This window comes from Podarcis cretensis (genome assembly GCF_951804945.1).
Source record: "Podarcis cretensis genome assembly, chromosome: 2".
Classification (NCBI taxonomy): Eukaryota; Metazoa; Chordata; class Lepidosauria; order Squamata; family Lacertidae; genus Podarcis; species Podarcis cretensis.
In genome coordinates this window covers 32,800,406-32,812,714 of record NC_137171.1, presented here as the reverse complement: position 1 = coordinate 32,812,714, position 12,309 = coordinate 32,800,406, and the positions used below count along the sequence as shown (strand labels likewise).

Here is a 12,309-nt window from a genome sequence, read left to right as displayed (position 1 = left end):
AAGCAGAAATCTGGCATGTCTCTCACTCTCAGGCTTCTGCTGGCAGTCAGCTTCCAGCCCAGCCCAGCCCAGCTCTCTCTCTCTCTCTCTCTCTCTATCTGTCTCTCTCTCTCTCTTACACACACCTCAACTCTTGCTAATGCCCAGGTGAGGGAGTGGGGTCCATCCATTTGCCCTCTGGCACAAAGCCACTTCCTTTGTTATACTAAGGAACTTACAGCCCATTAACTCGCTGTCAAATTTGCCTGGCTCCTTCACCAAGGGAACCCCCCACCCACCCACCCCGCCCCACAAAAACACTTCACAACACTGTATGTATAACCAAGTACATGCCTAGCCAGCTGTCCCCTAACTATAAACTGCTTTTTAAAAAGGATGCTGTGGCAGCCAGAGCCAGGTGTGATGGGCCCTGGCAGGATGCCCATGTTGGCCCAGGTGTCGAGGAAGGGCCTGTTCGCAGCTATCCATATCACCTGGCTCTCTCTCGCTCGCTCTGGGTGGGTGGTCCTTGGACCTTTCCCCCTCCCCTCGCTCGAGGTCCAGCCCTAGCTGCCCCACTGCAGAGAGGGAAAAGGTGGTGTGTTGCTGTGTACCACGGAGCACCGCCCAGCCAGCCACCCAAGGGGGCCCAGGTCTCCCAGCAGCTAGTCGGGCTTCCGTGGCCTCGCTCCCCTCATACGCCGAGGCCCGATCATCCACCGACCCACCGCCCTCCTACGGCGCGCGCGCGCGCGCGCTCCCATCCAGGCGCGGGCCTTGCCCGAGCTGGTCCGCAAAAAGGGAAGTTTAGTAAGACCCCCCCCCCCCAGCCTTGTCGCGGCTTAGCCTGGCGCCGGCACTGCCTAGGCGAGCCCTTCCCCGCCCACCTTTCCGTGCGAGGCAAACATCCGCCCTAGCGTGGCGGAAGGGAAGCAGAAGGCGAGCCAGGAGCCGCTCAGAAAGAAGCGGAGGCAGCGCGGCGAAAAGGGACGGTCGCCAGACTGCTCTGGCCGGCCGCTGCACCATGGACGCCTTCTGCGGATCCAGTTTCTGGGTAAGTAAGCATTCCTCCCTCCTCGCCGCCGCCGCCGCCGCCTGCCAATCCATGATCACCCGGTGGCCCTCGGAGGCCAGCGCATCCCTCTCGTTTTCCCCAAATAAGTAAGGAAGTCAAGGGAGTTTCCGCTCATCTGCCTTCAGAGCATGTCTGTTGTTTCAAGAAAGGACGATCATTTAATGAAACACAGGCGCGGGCATCGGGCATGGCCAGGCTGCAACTTTCGGGCACTTAAGTGAACTTTAAGGGGATGGGGCATGGAAAGGTCGGGAGGAGGGGAGTCCCTGAGTTTCTGCATGCGCAACTCTCCTCCTGCCGATGGGTTCTTGTTTTTGATGGGGGTGGATTGCTTTCAGAGTCTGGGGTGGAGAAAGGCACCCGAAAAGAGGGAGAAAGAGTTAAGAGGTGTGTGTGGACCAGCAGCATGACGCGGGGATGCAGACTCCTCCGAGGGGGGTTGCCGAGGGCGAAAAGGCAGGAGCTATGTGATGTGGGTTAGCAGACCTGGTTGGAGGCGCAGCCTTGCAGTAGATAAGCACAGTCACGCTTACACGTGGAACCCAAACCTCGCAACCTGGAGGGCAGAAACTCGCGGAGATGACTTGCCTCACGCATCCCAAAACTTCCAAGTAAAATATAATGGAGTTACGAAAAGAAACGGGGGGGGGTCATCTTTCTCAGTTCTCAGCGCATTATCAAACAAGCCTGGACCCGAAATGAAATGTTGCACTTCATCCCCCAAAGGCGCGCTCCTCCGTTGTCTTTCGAGACAGTTGGATGCCAACAGTCCCTGTGTACTGAGGGACAAAACAAAAACTTGCCGGAGGCAGGTTCAAACCCATGAATGGCACGTGCTTTCATATTTCTGCCGGGTTAAAAACTAGCAGCACTGCTCACACAGACGCACGTGCGTTCATTCCCACTGGAATCGATGAAGCAAAGTACTTGGGAACGTGTTCAGCACTCAGACACATTGCTGGCATACCGAAAAACAGTTGCATTTTTATAGGTGCTGCAAACCTGACTAGACAGGTATTTTTCCAATCCCTTAACTGCCACACCATTGTAATGCTGGGCAAAACCAATACACAAGCTTGAGCAAGGCAATTGCTAGAGGCTGTTAGAGCATGTGGCTGTTTCTTCAAAGTTGGAGTCTTACTCATTCCAGCCCTGGAGAATATCTCTGTCCACTGAAAGATGTATGTTGATACTTGGGTCCTGCTTTTTTTGGGGGGGGGGGAACAAAGCATATAGTGGTACCTCGGGTTAAGTACTTAATTTGTTCCAGAGGTCCGTTCTTAACCTGAAACTGTTCTTAACCTGAAGCACCACTTTAGCTAATGGGGCCTCCTGCTGCTGCCGCGCCGCCTGAGCCCGATTTCTGTTCTTATCCTGAAGCAAAGTTCTTAACCTGAAGCACTATTTCTGGCTTAGTGGAGTGTGTAACCTGAAGCGTATGTAACCTGAAGCGTGTGTAACCCGAGGTACCACTGTATTGTTATACAGCTGTTTATTGTGCAGCAATTCATTGTCCCCTCCACAGAAATGGAAGTATCACAGGCTGCATTCCTAGACCTATGTACTTGGCTGGAAGCACCATTGTGTTCAATGGGCTTTTACCTCTGAGCAGACATGCAGACTCACTCTGTCAGATACATTGTGCCCCAGAGGAATGAAATGGAGACTGACACAAATTACAAAACCGAGTAAGGCTGAGCATTTTTCAGGAGAAGAGAATCTTCTTGCACTTTTGTCCAAAATTTAAATGCTTTATTATATAGTCCTATTGAGTTCAATGGGAGTTTTGCCCTAATTAGCATATTTTGGTTCATAGCCTAAATTTTTGTGTGTTGTAGAAATGGTTATCTGTGGAAATATATACATGTACATTTGTGTATATTTTGTGTCCATGGTAGGTCACTGATTTGCAGAAGCAAGTTCGTGATGTATTGCCCTGGAGGCATGCTATAACGGTATAGCATGGATGGAAAGCCTATGGCTGACTGTAACTCCCATCATGCCTGAACATTGATTATGTTGGGTGGAGCTGATGGGAGTTTGAGCACAGCAGCATCAAGAGGGCCACTGCCGTATAGTGCTTTGTTATAACTGGTTTTACTGCATAATGTATTGCTGGCATTGCTTAGCTAGCTTTTCTCGTGGTTTCTTCAATGCTTTTGTAGTGGTTTTTTCAGATATCAAGGAGAATATCTTTGTCATTCAAAGATTTAAGTCTAGGAAAGTCTGTACAAAAGAATCCAATGATTTTGCAATCATAATTATTTATGCAAAATAAATATGTCGTGCAATTACTATTGCAAGTGATGCTTTGCATAGGCCTAGTTCTCACAGACTATGGTTGAGGAAGACTTCCTGTTTTCTGGACTGTACAACCAGATTGCAGGTGTGGGGAACTATACAATGGACTTGTTCCCTTAGGCACAACAGAAAATAAGCATGTCAAACCTGGGCCCTTTCTATGAACGTTTTGAGAGCTCTCCTCTCCGCAGCGTAATGGAAGGGAAGGGGAAGAAGAAGAAGAAATGGATTATATTCAGGAGCACTATTAGAGGTGTGAGCACCTTGTTTTCCGAAGGCTAATAGTAACTCTGGGAGGTTACTGTTAGATATAATGGGGAAACAGCACTGTGGAAAAGCATTACCCCTTTCCAGAGATAATGCTCCAGTTATAATTAGAACCATCAGTGGTTGCTTTAATTTGAAAATAAAATATTGGGATATATTATCATGGATCTTGTATAGTTTGGCTCTCCAGTTGGTTACTGTGTCGATTAGAGCTCTTTCCTCCCCTCCCCCCCCTCATGTGTGTGGGGCTGTTAAGCTGCGGCTCTCCATTGCCTCCAATGGAAGTGTTTCAATACATTGATGTAGGTGTACTTGATGTAGTACACTGTACTGATATCAGTACAGTGGTACCTCAGGTTACAGACGCTTCAGGTTACAGACGCTTCAGGTTACAGACTCCGCTAACCCGGAAGTAGTACCTCAGGTTAAGAACTTTACCTCAGGATGAGAACAGAAATTGTGCAGTGGCAGTGTGGCGGCAGAAGGAGGCTAAAATGGTACCTCAGGTTAAGAATGAATTAAGTTCTTAACCTGAGGTACCACTGTACAAGGGTGGCTCCAATCCTGTGTATTGTAGGACTGATTGCAGACCATACTCCCATGTACCACATTCAACCAGTGGAACACAACCAGTGGAACACATGGAACACAGCCCTTCTGAAAGTCAGCTGTTGCCCAACCACCTTTACCACAATGCGTAAATTCATTATGTTACCGCGTTTCTTTGTGTCTGATGGTTCAAAGAGACTTTGTAGCTACTGACTTCTGCCCAGCAGAAGTTTAACACAAAGATAAGTCCATTCTGTTAACCACTTAACGGAATACTCTTGGAGTCTTACACATGTGCTCTGTGAATTTGCAGTAAGCTGCCTCACCTTTTAACAGATATGTATGTGCTTCTCAAATGTACACTGTGTGCTGTGCTGTTGAGTGGTTCTTGTTTCTTAATAAGAGGCTTCTTTGGGTATCCATAGTAAAACAAAAACAAAACACTTTAGTTTCATTTCCATTATTGGTTTGGAGGAAACTCTCCACCTCCTTAAAGAGTAACCACTCTGCTCGGACTACTCCTAAGATTTATTTACAGTGGTATCTTGGTTTACGAGCTTAATCCATTCCGGAAGTCCGTTTTTAAACCTAAACTGTTCTTAAACTGAGGCGCTCTTTCCCTAATGAGGCCTCCCACTGCCGGTGCCCTTCTACTGTTCGGATTCTGTTCTTAGACCGAGGTAAAGTTCTCAAACCAAGACACTATTTCCGGTTTTGCGGAGTTTGTAAACCAATTCATTCTTAAACCAGACTGTTCTTAAACCGAGGTACCACTGTACTTACTATCATTTTTATCTCTCACTTCCTCAGGGTGGTGGACAGGGTTCCCCCATGCACTTTTACCCTTACAACAAAGCAGTGAGGTAGATTAGGCCTAGCAATAGTGACTGATCTAGGTCATCCAGTGAGCTTCTCGGCTTTGATTTGAACCTAGATTTGAACCTAGTTCTTTTCTGTCTTAGTTCAACACTCAGAAGAACCACCACTCGGGTTCCAAAGCTAGATAGTAAGCTGCTGGCTAAAGGGAGTGTCTGAAAAATAAGAAGATGATGCTTTTCAAAAGGAACATGAGAACAGTCCCTTTTACCTTTGCCCCAGTTTAGGGAGTGTCTTGATCTGCGGTGTTGTACTTCATGTTGACACTGACAGCCACATTATTATTTGTTTAATGCACATAAAAGTTTCTTATGCCAATAGTATACTGCAGGCTAGTGGGAGCTAGCCTCATATTGGGCCCAACAGTTTTGTGCAAGCTTTAAACGCTTTCTTAGTTTTAGTATGTCAGACTGGAAAGCAATGGAGCCGGTAACACAAAAAGTAGATTCTGCAAAGGCTGTTCTGTCTAGAAATAGAAGGGCAGCTCTCCCCTCTTTGTATCTGCTTAATAAAAACCCCTCTTAGAGTCATAGAATTGGAAGGGACCCCAAGGATATTCTAGTCCAACCTCTGATATGCAGGAATCTCAACTAAAGCACCCATAACAAATGGCCACCCAACCTCTGCTTATAGAAATCTCCAGTGAAGGAGAGTCCACCACCTCTCATGGGAATCTGTTCCACTATTGAACAGCTCTTACTGTCAGAAAGGTATTTCTGACGTTTAGTTGGAGTTTCCTTTCCAGTAACTTGAACCCACTGGTTCAGGTCCTAGCCCCGGAGCAGGAGAAAAGAAGCTTCCTCTATCTTCCATGTGACAGCCCTTTAGAAGATGGCTATCATATCTCCTCTCAGTCTCCTCTTTCCCAAGCTAAACATACTCAGCTCTCTCAACAGTTCCCCGTAAGGCTTTGTTTCCAGACCATTGGCCATCTTGGTTGCCCTCCTGTGCACAGCTTCCAGCTTGTAGACATCCTTCTTAAATTGTGGTGCCCAGAACTGGACACAGTATTCCAGGTGTGGTCTGACCAAGGCAGAATAGAGTGGAACTATTGCTTTCCTTGATCAGGACACTATACCTCTGTTGATGTAGCCTAGAATAGCATTATCTTTTTTGCTGCTGCATTACACTCTTGACTCATGTTAAGCTTGTGGTCTACTAAGACCCCAAGATCCTTTTCACATGTACTTCTGGCAAGCCAGGTGTACCCCATCTCATATTTCTTCCTGCCTAGGTGCAGAACCTTTCATTTGTCCCTATTGGAATTCATTTTGTTGGTTTTGACTCCTCCATTCTGTTAAGGTCAAATTGAATCCTAATTGTGTCTTCTGCAGCATTAGCTGCCTTTCCCAGTTTGGTAGCGTCTGCAGATTGGCTGAGCATCATCTCAAGACCTTCATCCAAGTCATTTATAAAGATGTTGAACAAACAACAGGCACAGGACAGAACCCTGTAGCACCTCACTTGTCACTTTCCCCCCAGAATGATGATGAACCATTAGTGAGCACTCTTTGTGTTCAGTCATCAAGAGCTCAAGAAGTAGTACAGAGAGTGTATATTTGTAATGACCTCACAATATAATGCAAGCAAAACAAACATCAGAGCTGAACCCCTATTGATGTGAGTGGAAAGTGGTGGAGTCCCCTACTGGACATCTCTTTCACAGCAATCTTAGATTTAAACTAAATTTACTGATTAATTTAGAAATTTTCATCCTAGAGAAGTACCTAAAAAAGCAAAGGTGTTAGTAAATAGGAAGAGCTTTCCCCATAAACACTGTTGCCAAGAACTGCATACAGAACAACCAGGAAATTATGTAACCAACATTTATTAGTTGCATTCCAGTTTTTAAATACATTGTTGATCATCCCAAGAGAAAGGATTGCTTAACTGTTCAGGAATCCTGTGAGGTCAGAAAGTTCTAGATGCAATGACTGGTGTCAGAGCTGCCTCCAGGTCCCAGCTCACAGAGGACCAACGCTAGGCTGTAGTTATGTACAAAAGTCTTTATTGAGGTTCAGTTTCCATTTTAAAGCCGCAGCGTGCAGCTCTACGTCTCGACCTTAGACCGGCGAAGTCCCGTCTGAGTCTCCTCCCCTTCCACACCAGTTTAAGACTCTCGCCTTGCTCCACCTCTTCCTAAGTTCCTTTCTCCTCTGGGCCCTCCTGCCCGCTAGGGTTTCATCCTTCCTGGACTCCTCTGACGCTGACCCTGACGATTCTTGCCCCTCCTTCCGGCGGGCTTTAGGACCTGGTTCCCTATCCGGGCTACCTTCTGTGCCGCTCGCCTGTACATTTGAACTTGGCGCGCGCGCCCAGCCTGCAACTTTCCTCTTGACCGTTAACTCGCTCTCCGATGGAGGCGTGGTCAACCCTGACTCATCTTCTCTCGCTGGTGGTGCATATGTGGGCTCTGACACCTGGGACTCCTCCCCCCCACTACGCTCTGGTGGGGAAGCTGGTCCTGATTTCCAACTGCTGCTCTGGGAGTCCCCGCTGGCCCCTTGCTTCTGGGGTGTCCCCCTTGGGTCGCCCCTTGCCCTGCCCATCGGCGCCCCCTTCTGTGAATCTTCCGATTCGCTGGAGAGGCTCATGGAATCTATCGGGCTGCTGTCATATTCTCCTACGCTGCCCTCGGATTGCTCTCCCTCGCTCTCCATCTCCTCTCCTCCCTGCGCTCCCGCTGAGTCCCTGACAACTGGCTTCTGTGAAAGTTAATTTACAAGCAGCCTTCTGATCAAAACAGCAAGTGCCTCTTCTTGTTTGGTAAATCCACGAGCTAATTCAACTGCCACCCCCAGAGTGGACCATTTTTCTAGGCTTGACCTATAGTTGCCTTTCTCTTTCAAGAAAGGTGCTGCTCCTGTTCTGCAAGGTGATGGTTGGAGATGCTGATGCAAATATGCCTGCTTCTATATAGGGTGGAGTTAGAAGCAGGGTTAGATGTGAAGAAGCAGTATTCTGAACAATGAGTTGCTTATCTCTCGGGCTGCGTGCAATACAGACTATACCATTTGAAGCACATTTTCCCCTCAAATAATTTTGGCGCCTTTAGTTTTACCCCTCAGAGAGTTACAAGTCCTAGCAGCCCTTAACAAACTACAGTGAACAGAATTCTTAGAGGGGTGGGGGCATGTGTTTTAAAGGTACTGATCACTGCAGATGGTGACAGCAGTCACGGAGTTAAAAGATGCCTGCTTCTTGGGAGAAAAGCAATGACAAACCTAGACAGCATCTTAAAAAGCAGAGACATCACCTTGCCGACAAAGGTCCATATAGTTAAAGCTATGGTTTTCCCAGTAGTGATGTATGGAAGTGAGAGCTGGACCATAAAGAAGGCTGAAGAATTGATGCTTTTGAATTATGGTGCTGGAGGAGACTCTTGAGAATCCCATGGACTGCAAGAAGATCAAACCTATCCATAATGAAGGAAATCAGTCCTGAGTGCTCACTAGAAGGACAGATCCTGAAGCTAAGGCTCCAGTACTTTGGCCACCTCATGAGAAGAGAAGGCTCCCTGGAAAAGACCCTGATGTTGGGAAAGATGGAGGGCTGAAGGAGAAGGGGACGATGGAGGACGAGATGGTTGGACAGTGTTCTCGAAGCTACCAGCATGAATTTGACCAAACTGCGGGTGGCAGTGGAAGACAGGAGTGCCTGGCGTGCTCTGGTCCATGGGATCACGAAGAGTCGGACACAACTAAACGACTAAACAACAACAAATGTACACAGCCTAGGGGAAGAATTCAGTGCACAGCTATAGAAATAATTCCATCAACACCTGCTTTTCAACTTGCCAGGTGGAAAAATCCCCTTCCTCCCTCTACATGCTGTTCTGGGGGTTCTCACAACACACACATCCTGAGCCAATTATTGGGGGTACAAGGAGCACTGGGGGAAAGCCCCATTGCACAAGCAGAAATATTTGTGCAGGGCTTCTACTGACAGAACTCATTAACTGAACATTTAGCTGAAATTTACTTCCCTGCAATCCCTTGGTCCTGCCCTCTGGAGAAACAGAGAATATCTTCTATGTGACATCGCTTCAGGCATTCAAAGATGACCATCGTACCCCCCCTTAACCTTCTCTTCTCCAAGCTGAACATCCCCAGCTCTTTCAACCATTCCCCATAGGGCTGGGTTTTCAAAAGCCCTCGCCATCCTATCTGCCTTGTGCTGGACATGTTCCAGAACACATGTCCATGCAATACTGGCATATCTGATCATAAATACAAATCAAGTAGCCAGAAATGTAAAACAAACAAACAACAACTTAAAACAAGAGAACTATTAGAAGTTAAAGGACACCTATCAATCCTGGAGTTTGAGCAATGAAACTGTGGGAAGAGAAGAAAGAGGTGTTGCAAGGTTATACCAGACCCAGCAAAATTCTGCTTTGGGCAATAGTGAAAAGCAGTAAAGGAAAACAACAGAGCTTCAGAATTCCCACATCATTAATTTGGTACCAACATGTTGCATAAAGTAACTTTGATGAGGAGGAGGTATGTTGCAACTGCCTCTGCATGCTGAATAGACTTTTACATTTCTGTACTGTTGTGGATTTGCTAGTCATGTTGGCGCAATCATTTTGGGAAATAGCAAACCACTTCCAACACAGTCCTTAGTTTGTTGCAAGACCAGTTCCATACCCTATCTACATCACTGCCTAACAATTTTGGTGGGAAATTCGCATCAGGTCAGAATACATTTGTATAATGAATGAGATTAACTGTATATACTGTAATTATTTCCTTCTCTCCCCCTCCCCCCACCCCCGCAGTAGTGTATAGTGTTGCTATCTTCTGTGGTCGATGTTTCAGGCATCTTGGGCAGAGTCTTTTGGAGCACATTCAGAATGCATTTCTCAGGCAGAAATTGTGCACCCATGCTGCTAGTTGCCATGGGGTGGAGGAGGAAGATGTTTGATCCATTTTTTGCACCTGACACTCCCAGACTTGTTTGCAGATCAGAATGCAGTTCCTAGCTGGATTATGCTCTTCTCCAGCTTTTGTGCATAAAAAAGTCTGTACAAAAAAGTCTTCAATGAAAGCTAAGTCTTGTAAGTGAGTAACACCTACAGATCTTCTTGCTTTGCATGGAGCCACCTGTGCTGTGGCCTCAGTTGACCATGTGGCCTGTGCAAGGAAGGGGTGGAGGAAATCATTAATCAGTTTACTTCTTTGGAACTGTATAGCCTCAGTACCCTTTTAGGCCACAAATGAGTTGTTTATTACTTATAAAAATCTCTTGCAAGGATCCAGGGCAGAAACTTGGCCTGGTGCAATCTAATATATTAAGGGGTTTTTTTTTCATTTGCTTTGGGGCTCACTTCAATATCCTGAGATGATTATGTAACAACTAACCACACTGTGTGGGCAATTTTTATATCACATCACATCACATTAATATATATATATATAGATACACGAGAGAGAGAGAGAGAGAGAGAGAGAGAGAGAGAGAGAGAAAGAAAGAAAGAAAGAAAGAAAGAAAGAAAGAAAGAAATGCTTGAACTTAACAATGCTTATATGAAGTGTTTTGCCTGCCAAAAATTACTGCTGAAAATGCTTTGGGACACAGTACTTTGCAGAAGGCCTCTCTCCCACAGGTTCTTTCGATGTTTACACTGTGCATTCTACACATGCACCTCTTTTGTTCCTCCATTCAGGCAAGTGGGAGGGATTATCAGACTTCAAGAACTTGTTCCAGCAAGGTAAAAGCACACAAGAAGGGTGTGGAGCAAGGCCCGTGGGTGGCCCCAAGGGAGAATAGGTGTGGAGCGTGCTCTTGAGAGTCCCAGAGGCAAAACAGAGAGGGCTGGAATTTGGTCCCTGGGCTTAAATCTCAACCCCACTGTGGTCCAGGCAGAGGATTCCTCCCCCCACCCTTTATCAAGTGCTGCTAACTGTAGCCTTTTAATCAGCATTGAGGATGCTGAGTCAGCATCCAGAACAATCAGCTTATTGGCTATTATATCAAAACACAGTAGGGAATAAAATATTTTCTAGCTGGGTTGCTTTATGTCCCTTATTGCAGAATAAATCTTATTTTTAAGCCATAATTTTTTAGTGCTTTTTAATTCTGCTGTTGTGAGTGAGAAACCTTGTTCTATAGCACTAGAAATATGTGTGACAGCAACAGAGTTACTTGCAATTAAGTTAATAATAATAATAATAATAATAATAATAATAATAATAATATCCTGTAGGTTGGAGTGCCTATCCATGTGCCATGGCCAGATGTTAAAATCCAAGTTAGGGTTTCAATCAACAAACTTCATGGCATGCCAATTACAGTCCTACGTAAATTAGTCAAGCTCAGTTAGATGAATCAGATTTACACTTGAACATATTTGCAGTGTTTCTGCAGAGTAGATCCTCATTGCAATATTCCACCAAATTGTGTTGTTCGAACCTCTGTCATATTTATTTTTTACTCCCTTCAAATGCTCTTCGTAAGATTGGGTGTACAATTTGATTAACGTTGTCAGCACTTGGAACAAATGTTTCAAAGGCTGTTCAAGCCACTTGAGTTACACTAAATGGTCTGTGGTTTTTGGATACTGTATTGGCACATAATTCACCACCCACTGGTTGTGATGTTGGCAAGGCAAAGAAAATCCATCTGTCTGGCTTGATCACTCTTATCACCTGCCAGGTGGGCTGATCATCCAAGCAGTATTGATGCTTCTTGCCAATGGTTTTCTTGGAGCACAACAGCCTCTCTTATTGCTAATGAGCAGGCCTGTATGATGTAGATGACAGGGGAATTATAGAAGCAGAAGGTGCCTATTTTGTGCTGGCTTAGCGCAAAGTTTCTTAGCCCAAAATTGAAAAGAGGTTACTCCATGGCCCCAGGTTTCCTACATTTCTATACCAGTTTGATCATTCAATCCAGTGAGTTAAATAGGAAACAATGGGATAGGTTTGTTTTGCCCATTAAGTACTTTAGGCAATGGGACATTTTAGACATGACAAGATCTCTAGAGCACTAGCAATGGAGAGATGTAAATGGACTGACTTTCCATACATTAAGTTTCTTTAATTTCTGCCTCCATCCCTCAATAAACTGTCCAAATCCAGCAAGAGAAATCTATCATGTGCTGCCAGTGGAGGTGAATGTGCATCTACATACACATCTCAGCTACGTTGTGTTTCTCAGTCAACGTCTTTTTGAATTGACTAGATGCATCCTTTTTTGTGAATGAAGATGTGCAGCCACATTCAAAAGCACCATTTGTTGCATTTCCTATTATTTCATTC

At 45.8% G+C, this 12,309-nt stretch overlaps 1 protein-coding gene across 1 annotated transcript in view; it reads left to right on the top strand.

Moving 5' to 3' along the window:
* The first annotated feature begins 901 nt into the window (after positions 1-901).
* Positions 902-12,309, top strand: part of ABCC3 (ATP binding cassette subfamily C member 3) — a 71,920-nt gene continuing 60,512 nt past the window's right edge. Inside the window, exon 1 of the mRNA XM_079967367.1 lies at positions 902-1,033. Within this exon, the coding sequence (XP_079823493.1) occupies positions 1,004-1,033 (30 nt within the window). The 5' untranslated portion in view covers positions 902-1,003. The remainder of the gene's footprint in view (positions 1,034-12,309) is intronic.